Source organism: Grus americana, chromosome 3 (genome assembly GCF_028858705.1).
Source record: "Grus americana isolate bGruAme1 chromosome 3, bGruAme1.mat, whole genome shotgun sequence".
NCBI lineage: Eukaryota > Metazoa > Chordata > Aves > Gruiformes > Gruidae > Grus > Grus americana.
Genome location: NC_072854.1, coordinates 6,275,384 through 6,295,410, shown reverse-complemented (window position 1 = coordinate 6,295,410; position 20,027 = coordinate 6,275,384). Strand labels below are relative to the sequence as shown.

Here is a 20,027-nt window from a genome sequence, read left to right as displayed (position 1 = left end):
CTGTGGCCATCGAGGCCAAACCAACCCATCTCTTCTGGTCCCACACACCACCAAACCAAACCAAACCTCCTGGGGGGAAGGAGGGTGCCACGGGGGCCATGGGCAGGTGCCTGCCAGTGCTCCTGGGGCAAAGCCACGTGGGTGCTTGTGGGGGAAGCACAGCGATGTCCTTAGGCGGTCACCTCCTCCTCGCTTGGGCACAGAAGGGGTGAAGTGGGTATTTAGCCCGTACCAGCAAGGATGAAGCTACAAGTGGGTTTGTAAGAGGTTTTCCTTGGTCTGCTATGCCAAAGACCAGCTTCTCCATTTGCTCTGGCCGGGGGGCTCACATGTGTCCACCAGGTCCCTGCGGGCCAAGGGCTTTGTGCCGTCACCCAAAGCACCATGTGCTCTGCAGGCACAGCACATCTTCCCAATTGTGAAAAGCCCAGAACAGATGAAATACCTTAGAGGTCTGAGATAGAGCAAATGTGGATTCCTCCCTAAAAGAATCCATCCAAAACACGGGAAAAAGCTAAAATAAAAATACAACAAAAAGCTCGGGAGAAAGGCTCCCACCTTCCCATACAGCAGCCACGGGGAAGGGCTAGCAGAGCATTCAACAACAGCAAAGGAGGCAGAGGGCCACTTTGAGTTGGCATTTGCACTTGAAAATTTTGGAGTGATTACTAAGAGCAGTCCTCCTTTTCTAAACATTTCTGTTACGCCTGCGTGGGTGTGAAGAAAAGTGCAGCTTTCAGCATATTCGTTCACAACGGGGCATATCGTGTCTATGCCAAGAAAGCCTGGGCACAGCTCGGCTGAAACAAGTCAGCGGGGCGAGGTCTAAACTAATGCACAAACAGCTCTGTCCTGTTTGCACTTCCAGGTAAACCTCGCCAAAGCAGGAAATATTGAGTATTGCAAGTTATTTTGTGTCTAGGTTTTATTGCCACATTTATAGCCAGCGGGAGATACACGCGGTTCTTGACCCTTGTGGTCTGTGATTGACTGCATCAATGGACAATAAGTGGTCTTAAAAATCAGTCTAAGATTGGATGCACTGCATAAAACTAAAAAAAAAAAAACCACACCAAAAAAACCAACAACAAACACCCCCCCCAAAACCCCCTAGTGACCCATTCTCCCACTGATGACATTAGCTCTCCAGCAACGTGACTTCTCTTCCTTCAATGGAAATGTTCTGAAGCGTCAATGGACAGAAGAAAAAGACCCGTAAACAGCCCTGAAGAATGTTTTTCCACTGCTTTGGCACTGGATTATGAAGCACACAGATTTACTATAGAAAAAAAAAAAAATTCCCATTTTCCAAACCGAGTTACATGATCAGAGCATGATCGCAGGCTCGCAGCTCCTTGGCGTACTGTCTACAACACCCCAACATCACATGCGTGCATGCACTTTGCAAAACCACTCTCATTTAAATCCAGCCATCAGCTCTAGCACTGGCTGCTGCTGACTGTATTAGTGCTACTGCCAATACTGAAACCCAAGCTGTCTGGAGCTATCTTTGGTAAACACTTAAAGCAAATATCCTCACTTCTGATCTTAACAAAGGCAAGATGACTTTCTGCATGAGTAACCCAACTATTGTTGTAACACCCCCCTCCGCCCCCAGCAAAACAACGACAACAAAAAATGCAACCTCCTTCTCTTCTCTATTTCTTAGAAATATTCAAAAGCCCAGGGCTTGATCCGGATTGCCCAGTTCAATCAATGAAGTAAAATCCAGTGGAGTTACACCCCAATGGACACAAATGTAATTGAGACCAGATTTTGGCCTGAAGAACCTCTGAAACCATTTCTCCTCCCAGCCCGCCAAGAGTCACATTTCTAAAGGAAAAACCAAAACAAACCAAAACAAAAAACCTGAACAAGTCACGCCAGTAGGGCAACTAAGTTGTAAAGGGGGGGAGAGAAGTTGAAAGAATACTTTAATAGGAGGGACCCAAGCTTTACGAACGGAGGTTCGCAATGGCAACTTGCCAGTCGCCTGAAGGATGCAATCAATTTGTATAAAATCCAGCAGACTGCAGCCACCCTTGTGTTCGTGGCAGCAGAAATCCCAGCTCCACCACCTCATCTGCTGAGTCTCGCAGCTTTTATTCCACGTTCCAGTGGGCTGAAGGCATAATTCACTCCACAAGCCTCCCACTTGGGCTATTTCTAATTTATCTGTTCCGGGCAACCGCGTACTTTGCCTGATGGGCTCTCAGATTGATGTGCACCAGCTACAAACCGGTGTGTGCTTCAGAGTGCTGCTGGTCCCAGGTAAAACACAGCCAACCCCTGGCAGAGCACTTGCGTAGTGCTGGTCTAATAACAGCTACACAGTTTCTGTTTCAAACCTGTCCTGCCGCTGATGGTCTGGGAGAACGGACACTGGTCTTTGAGGCAGATGCTGCAGAGCTTCATATCCAGAGCCCAGGAGAACCCTGGGATGAGCACGGCTTTCTGCCTTCTCCCCGACCCTGCAAAATGGCAGCATCCAGCCCATTCCCTCCAAGTCCTGAACGGGGGAATTAAGGAGGGCCCAGCTGGTACCATCCTCATCCTCCATCTGAGAGTCGAAGGTGCTTTCTGCCCATGGCCTTCCCAGCAGCCTCAGTTCACACTGTCCCTGAAACCAGTAACTGAAACCAGTGGAGATGGGTCCCCCCACTAACTTCCAGGTAAGCAAGCCAGCTCTGAAGCCTTTAAATCTGCTTCCTACAACCCTAAAACCGATGAGAAACTGAAGCGTAACGTTGCTGAAGTGCATGGTGAAGGGCAGGGGAGGGAGAAGAGGAAAAGGGGGAAAAAAAAAAAAAAAAAAAGATTTCACGGGACCTGCTTTTGAGTGCTGTTATTTCCGTGATGAAAGTCACAGGTTGCCTATAGATCAGACGGTGCCACAGTGGTGATGGAGCATGAAACCTCACTTAACTCCCACTTCGCAGTCCCCGCAGCCCAGCCCGGGGTCCTCGCGCCGACCACATTCCTGCCATTACACCCGTGGCTTTTCCTGGCCCATAGAAGCTAATCCTCACCGGTCGCGTTTTAGAAAAACAGCAGTTTTCCTCGTTTCATACTGAAACACTGATGCAACAGCTCAGTGTCTGAACGGGGATGTAATCGGATACGTGAGCAAATTGTGCGAGTGCCGTTAGGGAAAGGGAAAAGAAATAAAAAAGCAAATATACCAGTATCCAAATGCGAACAGACAGGATTCCTGATTTACAGGCAGCAAGCAGGGTTCAAATTGAATCTGCATTGCCTCAGCAAAAGCATCTGCTTATTGGACGATTTGTTTTTTAATGACCCTTCGCTGTTGCTTTTGCAGAATCCTAGTTAAAATGCCATGTCGAATAAGGGCAACTCTGTGCCTTGTGCTGCCACGGCCCGGTCCTGTGGTAGGTTTAGGACCGCGCCGTGCTTTGTAAAACCTGTACTCTGATACTCTAGGAAAATAAACACAACCCAGACAGAGAAAAGAAATATAAGGGTGAACCCCAAAGTGCTGAGTTCTTTCAGACTCAGGTGTGGGCCAGCCAGGCTTTAAATATTATTTCTGTTTAATCATGCAATAGCTATGCAAGACCCGAAGTGGAGTGAAACAAAAACAGTTTATGTGCTTACTAGCAATAATATGGATTTTGTCATAGGAAACCTGTATTTACTGTTAAAGTTATTAGGAATTAATTATTTTCCCTAAATTGCTAGGTAACAGGATTAAGAAACAAAGGTATTTCTAAAGGAATGCTTGGTTAATTCCAATAAAGGTAATAAAAAAATACTTGTTTTTCAGTCAAGGGTCTATTCTTTTATTACGTACCCAAGCCATACCAGCCCAGTGACCGTGTTACAAAGCCAGTGGGTAATTCCCACCGAATATCGCACCACAACAAGGAAACTGGTGGAGACGGACAGCCCGAACAGCTCACTCCCCACTACCGCACCAAACAGGCGGATGTTTAGCAATTTCCCATGGTCACCTAACACCCGATCAAAGAGGTGCCTCGTCTACGGCATCAACTTTGTCTCTTGTTGGCACGGGTTATGTGGCAACCAGCATCCATTCATCCCAGAAGAACTCGGAGGGACTGTCCGCAAAAAGCATCCCGGCGCTTTGGTGGAACATCAAAGCGTGTAGAGCTTTACAGATTACAATCAACGTCCTGAAGAGCACCAAAAAAAGCCTTGTGGGGAAGCCAGCGCAATTCACAGAGCTCGCACCGATGTAACATGCTCACGCTAATCGCCTTATTAAATGGGAGGGCTCCCAGAAAGCTAACGAGTAGCCTTTGAGGGCTTGGGCATTTGACTTTTCTAAAGTGAGGAAGAGACAAGGGTTGGGAATAACATGGCAAATACTGTATCAGACCACGTATTCACTGCAAACTTTAATAAGCAGCCGAGTCCTCACTGTTTTGGGGGGAAATGAGAGAAATTTGGGATTCTAAAGTATCCCACAACCGTGAGTTTATCTGGCAAGAAAAGCACATAATCCACAATAGATGGGAAAGTCGGCCTGCGTTCCTCAGTTCAGCTCGCTTCCCTCCGCCCTGCCAGCACCGCATCTTCCCTCTCCCGATGAAGTCTCCGCTGGTACTTTGAACTGCTGACTCTTACATTTGCAGAGAAGACAGCGAATGCCACACGGCTTTGTTTCCAGTCAGGCTTATTTAAAGCTCATCTGAAGTTTTCACCTCCCGGATCTGTAAATGCTGCTGCTGCTGCTTCGTAACGAGGCAGAGAAGTATTCTATTAATCAAACCCAGCAGAACATTTTCTACAGGAGGCATTCATGTGAGTGAGAGCAGCACATGAGGTTAAACTTAGCTAGGAAGAAAATTACAAGGGGATCTCAGTTCTCGTGCTTCAGGACATAAGCTGATCACCAGATGGGGTCAGGAAGAATTTCACCCTCCTTCGTTCCTAGATATAGCGTTGCACAATAGGTAAACTATGGAGGCACAAGGAAGAAGGAAAAAAGCTGACTGCAGCCCTGGATTTTTCCCCTGCTTTCTCGGGAACTACGTCCCCAAACACCGCCAGACAGAAGACAATAGGTTAGAAAAAACATTGGGCTTTAGTTTGGCAGTTCTTACCGAGAAAATGATATGCACAACAGCCCTGATTTCACATGTCCAACCAACAAAACACTAAGCCCAGCCAAAAAACCTGCTCTGGGAAGCTGGTGGGCAGCAGGTACCTTTTAATGGGTACTATCGACATATTTAATATATTATAAACATTTTACACTAGTTAAAGCTAGGCTTCTAGGTCTGGGAGAACTTTGCCACAGCTCATGGGAACAATTTTTTCGTTTCAATTCTCTGAGTGCTTTGGGTTCAAATTAACCCACTTACTTCTCTTCCTTACTGCAAATTAATAAACAAGTTGAACTTAAGAAAGAAGAAAAAGAAAGAAGAAGAAAGCCACAACACTTTGTTAAAACCGCTAAGTTTCAGCTGGTATCATGTCAAAACCACTTGAAACATGAAACCAGAAATCTTCCTAGGTTGACTCAAAACTATGTCTATACTAGGAGTGCTTTACCAGTAAAGGAATACTGGTATACAAGATTGGCAAAGGTCTCCTGGTATGGATGCAACTACAGCAGCAAAACTGAGTTTTAAACTGGTCTAGTAAATTAAGCCAAGAGTTTTGTTGATGGGACTTGCATCTAGGTGAAGTCCTCCAACAGTTCTAGCAAGTGAACGGGTCAGGAGCAACACCTCTTCACATCCTGGATAGACACAAATACATCAGCACAAATTTGAAGTGTAGAAATGGCCAAAATTAGGTAGAGGGTGTTTTGAAACTCTTTTGAAAAATTTAACCAGCTCTGAATTTAGAAAAATGACAAAATCGGTTTATTTTGTAGGCTTCACAGTTTTGTTGCAAACTTCTGGCATAGCTGCAGTTAAACATCTTATTTCGGTCTTATAATCTGTGACACATGGTACTTTATGATTTCTGTCAGCACAATGAAATCTGTCTCTCAGCATGCAATCATAAATGTTGCATACAACCCTCACAAGCAACCTTTGGAGATTTCTCCATAACCCAGTTCATTTATTGTGACAGTGGTCAGCACTGGTAATAGAAGGAAACTGCCACGTGAGAAGTTTGTATTATTACTCTGCTAGAAAGGCCATTAAATGCTGCCCGCTTCCCTCAACACCAGTGCAAATAAAAACGCTGAATAAAAATGTTCATTCTAATATGTACAGTTGCACACGCGGGGGACAGGGCAGAGCAACGTGGCAGTTAGTTAGAATTTCACCGGATTCCTACTCAATTTACCCAGATTGACTATTTTGGGCTATTTTGGATTTACGGCAAAAAAGGTATTTGAAAAAAAAAAAAGAAAGACATTTTCAGCTTCAAACGCTATAGAAAAAGCCACTTCCCACCTAGCTTTGCTTCGAACACATCTCTTGCTCTGTGACAGCCTCTTTGACTGCAGTTGAGACACAAATATCCATAAGCAATTACTACCGTTGCCTGTGCAAGTCAAACCTACGGTTCTGTCTCTTACCTGTAATCTGACTCTGTCCTTGTGGATTAAAAGGACTTGGTGCAGAGTTCAGAGAGGGCCGTGGGCTCTGGGTCGGGACCCCTACTCTCATACTGGGATGAGGAATGCGCCCTAAATCACTGAGGCGTTCAGAGAACAAACTAGGTTTAGAGTCATCAAGCTTCTGTCTGTGCCCTGGAAACAGCAAATCATAAAATAAAAGCGTTAATAACAAGTTTTAGTAATTTAACACACCCCAAAAAAACCCCAATACGGCCTCTAAGGACCTGTTATCAGATTTAATGGATTTATAGGTATCTCAGCTACCCCCGATAACACAGCGACATCGGTGGGGTGATTGGTGTTTGGGGCATGGTTGTGCTGATGAAAGCCTTATTGAACACAACTGTGCCCATGCAGATGTGTAATATGTTGCAATTTGGATCAAAATAAGCACTTATGAGGACACCCACACAAGGTCTTTTTCGTCTTTTTGGTTTTTTTGAGGTTTTTTCTGCTGCTTTAACTACACTAGGTAGTTAAAGGGGGACACTTTCTTTTCCAAAAGCAAGCCTCATATGTAAGTACAAGTTATCAAACGGGACAATTATTCCATGCCTGGTTTATATGTTCTGGATTTTTGCTAAGAAAATGCAAGCTTTTCTTCTCCCCTTATTTTTTTTTTTCTTTAACTCTGTCACAGTTACTCATTAGCTTTCATTCCTCTGGGAGATTTTCCAAAAACTAAATCGTCACTGTCATTTGAGAAGAGCAGTATTGCAAGGAAAACCTTTAAAGCTGCTGGCCAAGACTGGGTCCTACACTCCCTTGCATGGTCAGCCTTCCGTAGTGCTCCTACTTCTCTCCCCAAAACCAGGCTAGCTGCCCTCGTGCCGTATGACCGCATTGGGAAAAGTCATTTATGGGTGCTCGGTTGTCAAAATGTAAAGGGGAAAAATGGCAAAAGCAACAGGATGCCCCAACTGGTACTGCTCATATTGTCATTGAGATGTTTCAAGAGTAAAGGCTTTACTTCTCTACTTGTTGTATTTTTGCTCCTAGGTTTAACTTCTTTCCAAAGTAGTTATAGGATGCTCCTCGCCCAATGGCGCCTTTGAATGCGAGGCGCAGAAGGTGTTATTTCTATCATTCAACATATGGAGAAACAGGCATGCATAGAGATTAAGGTCAGGACTAATTTTACTTAACTTTAGCCATTCATAAATCAGGCATCTAGTCTAAACTCTTCTAATGTAGACTTCCTCTACAGTTAATGGAAAGAAATAGCTACTTCCAGAGGGCAATTCATCTCATTCGTCTCTGACACCAGCCTTAAAACGGGATGATTCACCTTCTGAATTTGCTTTCTCTTCCTTCTCTGATCAGAGAGCGAGCCCACATGACTAGTTTAATTAGACACCCTCACCATTAGTCAACATTAAATGGAATTAATCTCACCCGAAGTTACCGACCAAGGTCACACAACAAGGCTCTGGCAGAGCTGAAACGGGGCGGGGGGGCAGACCCCCAACTGCAACCCAGAACCACGTCTGCCTCCGTCCCTGAAAGCGGTGCCGGGGCACGGGCACAGGCAATAACTGGGTAGGATATTTTTATGCTTTTAACAATAAGAAGGGTCCCTGGTAGGGTTTGGCCTTGAACCTTTCCAGATGATCCCCAGTGGCCTGAGATAACCCACGTTGTCCCTCAGCGGTGTGAACACAGCTACGAGAGTTCAGCTTTGCACGTGTGGTCAGATTGTCCCATCGGTCTTAGGGCCAGAGAACCAGTTCTGGCACTGTTGAATTTATTTTAAAAGCATAAATGAGGCCACTGAATCTTGAGATTGTACTGTCAGACTACCACTCTTAAAAAAAATGCCTTTTAATGGTACCTGTCACCAGAGTACTGAAATATATGGGTTCACATCATCTAACTGGGACCATGGTGCCGACATGTCATATAGGCAAAGCGATGTCAGTACTAGACAGCTAAATCCAAACTAGATTCAATGAAATCATGGGTCTAGATAGAGAAGTGAAGGATTCAGGTTGGGAGATGAGAAGAAACTGGATGGAATTTAATTTTGGAGAAACTTCTCTAGCAATTTAAAAAAATTAATTAGTTGATCCATTATTTTGCACTTTGATTTTTCTCCCCCAGGATGACTCAGTTGAAAAGCACGGGGTAGACGGGAGCTTTCTCCTTAAGGAGAAGGTGCTGCTCTATGTTAGAGCTGACATGGGTGGCTACTCCTCTCTTCAGGAGGTATCAATCACTTTAAATGGGGAACAATTTTTGGTGGGCTTGTAACAACTCCGTAATGGCAGCTTAATTAACAGGATAACATCTAACCTGGTAGTCTTCAGCGTTATCTTTTCGATCTATTTAAATTACAACGTGTAAAAGCTGGGTGCTGCTAAATCTGAAGAAATGACTTTCACACACACACACAGTCAGTATTCTCTTGGGATTTCTCCTCCTCCATCTTTTTTTTCCTCCACAATTTTTATGTATTTGCTTTTCCCTTTGAAGTCGTATTTTCCACTCCGTGTTTTAAAGGCATCTCCTTCCCCTCCCCTTTTCTCTTCTACTCATTCCTAATCACATTTCGGCAAATTCAAGAGGGCTCAAACTAAGGCAAACACGATTAGCCTACCTCTGGCCTCACACACCAGGACTGACTTTATCTGGGAAAGAATCCACCCCAAAAGTGAATTTTATTTTGAATTTCTGTAGAAAAATCCTGTGCTATGTTCACACAGTGCCCTTTTTGCTAAAGAATCACTGACAAACTGGTGCACAAGCTATTTTAGCTGTCTTCAGATACCTCAGTGAAGACTTGTTATATAGCTCACAACTCCTGCGCCAACCTGCGCCCGATAACCCCCAGCTTTGTTTTCATCACGCTCTGTTTGCCCGTGCACAGCTTTGCTAGAAAAAAGTTTATATTTAATTCTGCGTATTATTATTGTAAAGAACTAGGTCTATCATAGACAAAATTCAGCAGGATAGGGGTGTACTTTAGTGTAGGCAGGGGGAAAATGGGAAAAAAAAAAAGGAATCAAAAGGCGGGGAGGGGAGAAATAGGAAGAATGATTCCCACATCTGGTTGAATTGAAATGATCTAGAGATGTGTGGGTTTGGGTGTTGCCACCTTCCCCTCCCAAAAAAAAGTAGGGAAAAGAGAGCTGTATGCACATCTGGAAGACCCCAGGCATCAATGGAACTGCAAGTCCCCAGAAACCAGCAAGGGGCCGAAGGCAGACTTGCCTTCTCCTTCTGGACATTTAAAATTTAGGGTTGTAACACGGAGTCATGTTGTGACAAAGAGATCCGCAGAAGGAGCCACGCTCCCCCAGCGAAACGTCCCAGTGAGATGAGATTACATTACAGCTTCGCACGTTACGGGTTCCTATGCTTTGATAAAAGCTAAGACATGCTCACGTTGAAAGTAAGCAGGGAACTCAACAAAAACTTCATATTCAGGAGGTGCTCACAAAGAAGCGTAGGCAACTTAAATAAATCTCTTGCCCTGATTCCTGTGCAGGAAAAAAAAAAAAAAAAATCCTATTAAGTACAGAGGAGCCATGAGGTATGGGCTGAAAACACTCTAAAAAGGCCTTCTGAGTAGCATATAAGCAGCAGCAATGAAATATGTGATACATGTTTAAAACTCATTCCACAAGCTGCTTTTCATCTCTCATTGATATATGTGTCTGTTGACAGAGAAATTCCTGATCCCAGGGGAGTGTGCTAAGAAAAGCTGTATTCCTTGGTCTCAGTCATGAGGCGTAATTTTATTTCAGGAAAAAAGATTAGGGTAGCAAGTGCGGATAGCTCAGGGAGAATCTGTGATGTGCTGCGGCCGTGAGTACATTAAAAAGCAATATAAAAGCTACATAACAAATAGGACAAAATAACATCGCAGCTATCCCCATGCCTGCAACACCGCGTTTTGTGCCGTTTGCTGTTACAAAGATGATTTTGTGGACTGGATTGGCCTTGGAGGGAGGCTAAATGGTTACGGACACAAGCAGTCTTGGATAGGAAAAGCAGCCAAAAAGACCGAGGCTGTCCCATGAGGCAGTGAATAAGGATGGGACCCAGTGGCCATTGTAAAAGATCAGGTCGCGGGCAAGGAGATGGGAAAGAGTTAGGAAAAACTGAGAGTTAACAGATAAAAGCTATACAAGCTGGTCTGATTTGTCTGTTGTCAGAGTGGCAGTGTTCAAGGCCAGGTTGGATGGGGCTTTGGGCACCCTGGTCTAGTGGAGGGTGTCCCTGCCCATGGCAGGGGGGTTGGAACTAGATGGGCTTTGAGGTCCCTTCCAACCCAAACCATGCTGTGATTCTATAGTACAAAACATGTTAGATATTAGAAATCCATTATTCACTCCGAAATGACAAGCAATATTCTGGTCTCTCACCGTTACTGTGCCACTTCAAGCCAAACACCAACCTGACCATATGTTTCTGGAGACAGAAAGCATTGCCATTAATCCACCCCAGTACCAATTTTGGCCATTTTACATGAACCAAACCAGAAAATAGTACTGAGAGAGTGCAATAAAGGCAGTGCAAACCGCAGCCAGCCAGGATGGCCTCAGAACATGTTAAATGGCCCATAGAAGCTAATGTTCAATTATCACATCCCAGGCATGGCAGGAGATGTGAGGAGGCTTCATCTCCAGCTTAATCATTTCAGTTTAAACTAATCGAAGGAATGTCTCCCAGATCAAAGCAAGGCAATCTTGTGTCTGCTGGATGTGGTAACTGGAAAGGGACGTGAGCTGAACTTCCACCTCTCCTCTGGAGAAGTCAAGATGTAAATCGGGCCATGGAAGCGGCTGACTTGCAGAATGTAAATGTGGTGTTGATGCTTGAAGATTTTTACCTCCTCGGGGAGGAGGGGTGTGCGTTTTTATCTTTCAGCTTGTGGGTGTGGAACTGAAAACTAATCAGATTATGCTACACGTGGCCTCGCCAGATGCTGACACTCAGGGACTCCCTTTCTTTGTACCGTGTACACCACCCACCAGTCTGTGTATGTGTGTGTGTGTTTTTTTTCTGGTACCAAGGAGATCTGGTTACCAGATTTTCAACAGATGCTTTTATCACTCTCAAGTGGGTTAGCTATCTTCAGTCGTCGCCCAGTTCTATCTTTTTTGCTTTTGCCTTAACAACAAGAAGTATCATGGGAGTCAGGTGTCTCTGTAAAAGAGCCAGGGGAAGGCAGAAAGATCATGAAAGCAAGAACCTGGGCTCTCACCTGCTGGAGACACATTTGCTGGGACACCCCAAGAAGAATGGAGGGTGATGAGCCAACATAAAATCCCACCACAGTTTGTGTTTGCTGTACGTCATGAGTGTGCTCAGCATCAGCTGATGAGGTTTGGAGACTCACTCCATGGAACAAGGGGAAACAAAATAAAAATACTTTGAACGCCGGGGCCAGTAACTAAGGCTTTCTATGGCTCTGGGTTCGGTGCTGAGATTGAAAAAGAAGAAAAGTGTAATGGAAAAGGGACTTTCCTTCAGGCTAAGGAGTGGCAGAAAGAAGAAGAATCACCTGGTTTACAAGCTATGAATGTATAGCCTATACATCCCAAGCTTTCCCTGACTTCAAGAGAAGCACATCAGAGCCCAAGAACCTAGGTTTTGATTATTCCCACTGTTCTCCAAAGGTGAAGTGCTTTAAAAAGGTAAAGAATGTGCACATTTTTTTCCTACTAACATTATACGTCTTTAAGATAAGCACTCTGATTACGTCTCTTTTAACACTAGCATAGTAGTGACATATTTCTGTGTACATGCTGTAGAAGACAATTTCACACCACAAAAAAGATAGGTTACACGTCCTCTGAATTTCATCACAAATTCTCCTTAAATTCTCTTTAGAGAGAGAATTTCTTCCTGCATTTCATCCCATTTGGTCCTACAGATCAGATGTAACTGGGAGATACTGATATGGGCTTGACTCTGAATTCAGCTACAGGCTTGTACAGCTGAAGTCAAGGGAGCCACATTTATGCCACGGTAAAGGAATTAAGACCTGAGCCTAAGGCTTCGTTACAGTTGCTGTGCAGGGACTGAATAACGCTGAGCATTCAGCACGAAGCAAAAATATTCATTGTTCTGTTACAAATTTCAGACAATACATCACTGCAGCAAGATGTCACTCCAAAGCAGCGTCAGTCTACGCTCTGGAGGTAACAATAAGAGAGCCATAGATCAGCAAAAGTCCAGAAGACGCATGTCAGGTCTTTGCAAGGGTCACGAGTCACAAGGGCCCCTCTTGTGTCCCTTGACTTGTGACAAACCGTCATGCCCGGGCTGGTTGCCCCCCACCCAGTCCTACCGAACGCACCCAATCCAAAGTTCAAGACAAAAAACCCAAAACACAAAAGAGCCAAACAATTTTTACCCAGGAAAGGGAAAAGCTTGGAACCCTTCCAGTCTCTTGGGTAAAGACACAATTATGAGAAGAAAAATATAATCCACACAAGAGACATAATTACATAATTAGGCCATAGGCTGTGCATAGGAAAGGTTCTTATAGTTCATAAAACAAGGAACTACATAGGTGCAGTAACTGCAGTTAATTCACTCAATGGAGAAAAAAAAAAATGTTTGTTTTTTAAATAGCTGAGGGCACCAGTTTGCATTAACTGGGGAGCTTATTCTCCCAACTGTACACAGAGCCCTATTAGTGTCTACAGGAGTCACTCAGACGCAGGCAGAAAACAAGACCCTGTCTCTTTTTGTTCTTAAAGAAGACATTTTTCACCCAAAGCAGGTAAGCCCTGTAGTGAAACTACTCCAGAGAAATGGAAATAAAGACGGACAGAGGAACGTACGATGTGGATGGGCTCAGTTCCTGTACAATGGATCTAACGTGGCCCACTGCCAAAATCCCCCCGAGCCCCTCCTCCCTGACCCCTGCTCTCCTGAAGGTCTGCAGACTCCTGGTTCGGCTCCAGATCCAGTTCCCAGGGGAACCAGTTACGCTACCGTCTTCCCGGAGCTGTGGCTCCAACGCGGGGTGAGAAGGGATGGGTTTGAACCTCAGCGTTAGAGGTCAAGCCCGTGGAGCATCTCTGGTGTCGATGGTCATCTCCCCACCGACTCACTGGGAGCAAAAGCAAACGTGGACTCAGCTCATCTCGCAGCTCATTCCGCCCAGCACGGGTGGAAGTTAGAGCTTCCAGCAGGTCGAAGGGAGGAAGGGGTAGGAAGGATGAGGGGAAATGATCCCACGGGTGTGCAACCTGCGTCCCTTCGTGCCCGTGGGGATGACTCTAACTCAACCATCGCAAAGCCTTTGGGGATGTAAAGCGCTGTTAATGCTTTTTAAAATTCAGTTGGGGTCTGTGAAAAGCACGTATCCGGCTGAAAGACAGAACCAGAGGTCGGGGGTTTTCAGCAAAGTGCAACAACTGCAAAGGAGCCTCTTGCTCCCAAAATTTCTCTATGTAGAGAGGTGAAAAATGCCGGCTCGGAGCAGGGCTGCTGCCCCGGCAGACATGGGGCTGATGGGGATAATGTGGCAGGGGCTGAGCTGCCACAAGTCTGCACGGGAAACGTTACGTTAAAACAGCAAAACCAGGAGATTTAACAAATGAAAATGAAAAGGTGCTTTGAGAAAAAGGACAAGCAGAGTAGGGATTGCTTTTGCACCGGTTCCCTCCCACCCTTCAACTCATCCCAGCGCTGCAGGATCCACGCTGCCCTCTGCTCTGCCCCTCTGCTGCTGTATGGCCTTGGCTTGCCAGCAAATGAGCAAGGTCTCCCCTTGCTAGTAGTGGCTGGGGTTTTTTTCTTTCTCTTTTCTTTCTGAAAAACATTTGAATTTTGACTTGGATCTTGAAGCTTGTTCTGCAAAGCTGAGCAACACCCCGTACGAACATCACCACGAACCGTCTGGGGTTGGGGAGCGAGCAGGTGGGACCCCCTTGTACCACGACGCTTTACCTTCACCTTTATCCATCCTTCGTGAACATAAAGGAATCTGTGTGCACGTGTGCCAGGAAAGCAGCTAAACATTGCTGGCATCACCACTCGGAGACATTAAAGACAACTCATATAAACAGAGACTGTCACGCAAGTCTCAGTCCCTGCCTTAATTCCCTTTGCATGTTGGTATCTGTTACGCTCCCCCCCTTCTCCTCCCCCTTTTTTTAGCAGAAGGGGGGATGAGGGAGAGCAAGGGCCATCCCGCAAAAGCGCAAGAGCTCCTCATTCTGACTTTATCATCCTAACCCAGCGATATCTTTAAAGAATAAGACTTTTCCAAACTCTCAAAGGTAGCTATCCTATAAAGAGCCCGCCAACTTCTGTTGCTTGCTGCAGCCACCGCCAGTAAAGATCACAGCAAACGAAGGGGGCGAGAGCGCGGGGGGAGAGAAAAAAAATCTCCTGGAGTTGGCCTCCCTCCAGCTGGCAGGAGGGGATGGTTTTCTTAACGCTTGCAAAACCTGATTACTTTAAAAGAACGAAAAAGGGGGGCGGGGGTGCACGCGCGATGTAAACACAGCCATTAAACCAGATTTAAGGCGCTTAGTTTAAATCTAGGCTAAGAGCTCGCCGATGCTACGCTGCTCTGCTCTCCAGACATCAATAAGGTGCATTTTCGTTTTTGGTTTTGTTTTAGACCCCCAAAACCAGGAGCGTATTGCAGGCTGAACGCTGCGGTTGCAACAGGAATTCAGGCATGGAAGAAACAACAGTTAAGCAATAATAGATGGATGTGTGCGTGTTTGCACCATATCTTTCAACAGATTGTTTTGCTGCATTAGAAGACGACTGTGTTTATATCCATGCAGCAGGTTTTAAGCAGATTGTTTAAACTTGATTAAAGTGGGATATTTCTAAAATAACCTTACTAATAAAATTCAGATGGCCAAAGGAACCTGAAAACGTGGTTAAAAATAAAAAAGATGCCATTTCAATCTCCACTGGCGGGGGTAACATGATATAAACTCCAAAAGAAAACAGTCTTTACAAGTTCGACTTGAAGGATTATCTTGTGTATCAGCACCCTCTGTGGCAGAGTAGCATTTATCCATGTATCCACCCATGTTAATGCTGTTGCACAATTTACTACAGCCGTGATAGACAGATAATTGCTTTATCCACCCAAGTGTAATAAACGGAGTCTACTATGTTAATCCTCGTATTCTTATTGTCCACGAATGCCAAGTAAGGGAGAGAAGTACACTGAAAACCCTACCCTCTCCTTCCAAAACTACTGGAGTTTACTCACCCTCAGACCTGCTAAAGTGTTCTTACTGCATTCCACTCCCCTGCTCGCAGCGCCAAGTATTTTGAGTAGTATCAAGTTATTGTTATATAAAGGGCACCTACACTCAGGCTATATGGAGGCAGAAGCCAGGACGCAGCAGCCTTTAGAAAAAGAAAAAAAATAAAAACCAACCACCCTCAAACATCTTCTCCTACTCAGTAAGTAAAACAGGCCAACTGTTATTTGTTCCTGGGCATGGCACAGAAAGTAATTAACCCGTCCTTCTAAAACTGGATATCTCTTCAGTTTGTGTGGAGCCTGTCTGACTATTGAGAAATGTCATTTAGCTGCTGGCCCATCAGTGTTTTCCACAAAAATCTATAAAGATTTTTTATTTTGAATGTCAAAACCAGGCGTATCCTTTAAAAGGTTTACAGATTCCTGGCGGCTCCGTGAGCTTAGGTTTGTGGCATCAAATTTGTCGTGACAGTTTGACGGATGCCTCCCTTTCTTCCTCCTGAAAGGTATAAAGAATCGGTGGTTCCCCCAGTAAAAATTATGTTTAACGCTGTTCTTTGCTCTGATTTATACACTCAAGTGTGTCAAAAAGTCTCGTGCTGCTGCCAATGAGTGGGTTTATGGGGGCAACTGTCACGCTGCAGAAGGTATTCAGCTTTCTGAGTAATCAGAGCACTTGCACGAGCACCTCCATGATACACAACTTCTGAAGACGGACAGCCTTAAGCGGCCCATAAATAATGCAGCCGGGCTTAAGAGAAGAAACGTTGGCCTGAAGATCCTGCCATCAATCCCGGAGGCAAGTCGCAGTTTTTATCCCCTTGTTATGCTCCACCTCTACGTGCTAACGCCAGCAGGGGCATTTCTGTCTCAGGTGGAAGCTGGGATGGATTAACCTCTGCTTTCAAGTCTTTGAGGGAAAGAAAGTGTCATTTAAAGGCTAAAACACAGCCACAGGGGACGCACGGATGGGAGTTTGGTGTTACGAGGCTGCCCACTGACTGTCACCAGTGATAATGAAACGGAAGGTATTTTATGCATCTTTGGCCAATTAATATCTATTATTTTCTTTAGTAACTTGGATGATGCAATACAAAGCACAACTATAAAACCTCGAGATGACTTCCAGTAGGGAGGAGTCCTCCAGACTTTGGAGAAAGAGGTTAGAATTTGAAACGATCTTAGCAAATTGGAGAAATGATATTTGACACGTCATTAGTAAAATGGCATGCAGGGAAAGTTAAGTGCACCGTACTACGCTTTGGAGCAAGAAATCAAATGCTCAACTTCACCACCAACGACAAACCGATCAGGCAGCAGCACTGCCGGGGAAGATCTGGGGGTAGCAGGGAGCTGCAAGTTGAATGTGAGTCAATAATAGGATTTTGTCTTAAAAAAAAAAAAAAAAAAAAGAAGTCAATGCAGTTCTGGGAAAGATTAATGGTTATGTTACATAGAAGACGTAGAAGGTAACTATTGCACTCTGCTCAGAAGTGGTGAGACATCAGCTGGACTGCTTTATCCAGTTTGGGACACCACCCTCTAAGAGAGATACAGACAAATGAGAGAGAATCCAGAGAAGAGCAACAGGAGCGATAAGAGATTTAGAAAGCATGACCTACATGGAAAAGTTGAAGGGAATACGTTTGTTTAGTCTAGAAAAGAGAAGAGCAGGAAAGGACATGATAAGAGTAAAATGTTTTCTAAAGAAAATGGTAATCAATTGATCTCTATGTCAGCTGAGAACAGAACAAGAAAAAGCTGGCTTCATTTGAGGTAGAGGAGATTTAAAGAGATTAATGTATGACTTCAGCAAACTCCTTTTTAAGTATAAAAGAAAAAAAACAGAAAAACCAGACTTGGTAAGTAAGTGGAAGGCACAGTACTGGAGGATTTAAGAATTTGGATAGATGTCAGTGATGATCTAAGTATATATAATACTTCCTCTGAGCAAAAATGGACTAGGTCGCCTGAGGTTTCTTTTAGCCCTACTGTTCTAGGGCTGAGAGATTGTCTGTGCTTGGTTAAGTCACGTACACAATATTTTTAAGATGAGTACATCAAGCCAGGCAGCTCCTGCTAACTGTGGCCCTGATGCTGCAAAACGTTCAGCATCTCCCGCTCCCATGAAAGGGCACAGTGAAACGCAGGCGGTGTCTGCTTAGGTATTCCAGACCACGAGGAACCCGGGTTTGGAAACGCTGGTGTTAACCCCTCTGTGCCACAGGTTCCTCCAGCTGTAACTTCAGAACAACTTTGACATCTCTTTGCCGCACAGTGGACATTCCAAGATTGATTTCACCGTTAATTTAGCAAGCATGACTCCGAGTTTCCACTTGTTTTCAGGGGAGACAGAACAAAGCAAAACTAGCATTTCATAATGCTTGAGAGTGTTCCTGCATCCCCAGATGAAGGTCCAGAAGACCATTAACATGTTACTACTTCACAGTTGATTTTAGTTGTTTCTTTCTCATTGGCGTGTCTGCTGATTACTCAAAGACAGACGGTGACACACAGAGTGGCCCTGGCCATCCCCTTCTGCTTAAACCTATGTGTTCCTCTCCAAGCCAGTATGAAGAACAAGGGACATCAAAATGACAAACTTCTTGGGGGAAAAAAAAAAAACCACTAAGTCTGGAAGCAAATGTTTTGGACAACCTGTCTTCTACAAGAGCGTAGGGACCTCCTCAACACAGTGAGAGACTATAAAATCCTAGGATTTTCCAACAAGACAGCCTCATTATTTGAATTATTTGCTCCTGGAAGTGCTTCATTCATAACTATCTCCACTAGATTTTTATTTTTTTTTCTACTTTGGCAGAAAAGAAAAGCTACGTTCTGCTGTGAGCTACACAAACACAAATCCCCTCCTTGCTACAGAAACTCCAGCCCTACATACATTCATCTCACATTAACCCCCCCGAGCCCTAAGGCTGACTGCCTGTACCCTGGACCGGCTGGTTAATAACATCACGCCCAAAACTCAGCAAAGCTTCTCAAGCGTATGAGATGCAAGTCGTTGGCCAAAGTTAAGCCTGTCCTTACGGGCTTTGCAGGTCGCTAATTCAGTGCCTAAGCCAGGTGTATAATCCGCTCAGGGGCTATGTCTCGTACCAAAAGCCCCAGGGGGGACAGAGGGTAAGGAGGTGAGCGACTCAACCGCATCTGGCTGTGAGGAATGTAATAATTTTTGGAAGGACTCTGGCAGGGGGGTTGACCCTTTTGCCGACAGTTGTAAAGTTTGTTTAGTAACGGGGAGCCTCCCGTGAACTTAAAAACAATAGGAAAACAGAGTCCTGGAGAATAAATCTCGCCCCCTGCCCCAGCTGCCTGTGCGTTTGGCTACCAGAAGGTAACAAATCCCCAGGAATGCGGGCGGTGGGGGGGATGCGCCTGCGAGACGGAGCTGGAGGGTGGCCAACACAAGCAGCGGGCGATGCCATTCACGGCGCGGCAAGCTGCACTGATGAACACCCGGGGAAAGCCAGCGAAATGCTGGGGCTCCCGCAGGAAAGATGTCCCCTACGACTGCTCCGGCTGCTTCTGCAAGGAGCAATTCAGGAGCTCGTCGCACCAAAACCCCAAATACCTCTTCTACTGCTTCCAACTGCATCGAATTTAGTAGAAAGAGGGTTTCTCCTCAAGGCATGGTGGAGAAGATCGGACCAAACAGGATGTAAATTTTACTTCTGAATTCATGAGTCTCCCTCGCCAATACACGAGGGACCTCAGAGGGCATTAATTTTTGGTCGCTGGACAGGACATAGCACACGAGACAGGAAAACCTCTGTCTTATCACCAGTCCCCTGAGCTGCACAATCCTCCCCCAAGTTCATTTTTTAAAGAAGATTATAGCTCACAGGCTTTACTTTGACCCGGCTGTAACTACGCCATTATTTCACTGCTAAACAGAAGGCCACTTGGGCATTACATTGTGGGTGCAATCCACTGGGAAAAGGAAAATCAAAGAAACACAAGCTGTAAATGCCTAGTTATAAAAATCACAAGTCGTTCAAATGGGCAGCTGTAAAGTTAATAGCTTTCAAAGATGTACACAAACACATGCATACAGCCCTACATATATATATATATATATATATATATGCTTCGAACTTGGAAAGACGTTAGAATGCGTTGGATCATCAGTGGGCACGTGTTTCAAATAATCTCTAACTATTTTATTATTATTATTTTGGTGAGTCATTAAGTTTGGATGCCCACTACAGCACACCAGTGGAAAACATCTCTGCGATGCAACAG

General features: G+C 44.9%; 1 protein-coding gene across 4 annotated transcripts in view; it reads right to left on the bottom strand.

Annotated features, from left to right (window-relative positions):
* The window catches only part of RUNX2 (RUNX family transcription factor 2), a 161,806-nt gene that overhangs the window by 100,449 nt on the left and 41,330 nt on the right, over positions 1-20,027 (bottom strand). For 2 of the 4 annotated variants that reach the window (XM_054820106.1, XM_054820108.1), the window contains exon 4: positions 6,527-6,700. The exons of the other annotated variants lie outside the window; for them this stretch is intronic. In XM_054820106.1, the coding sequence (XP_054676081.1) occupies positions 6,527-6,700 (174 nt within the window). The remainder of the gene's footprint in view (positions 1-6,526; positions 6,701-20,027) is intronic. 4 annotated transcript variants of the gene reach the window in all.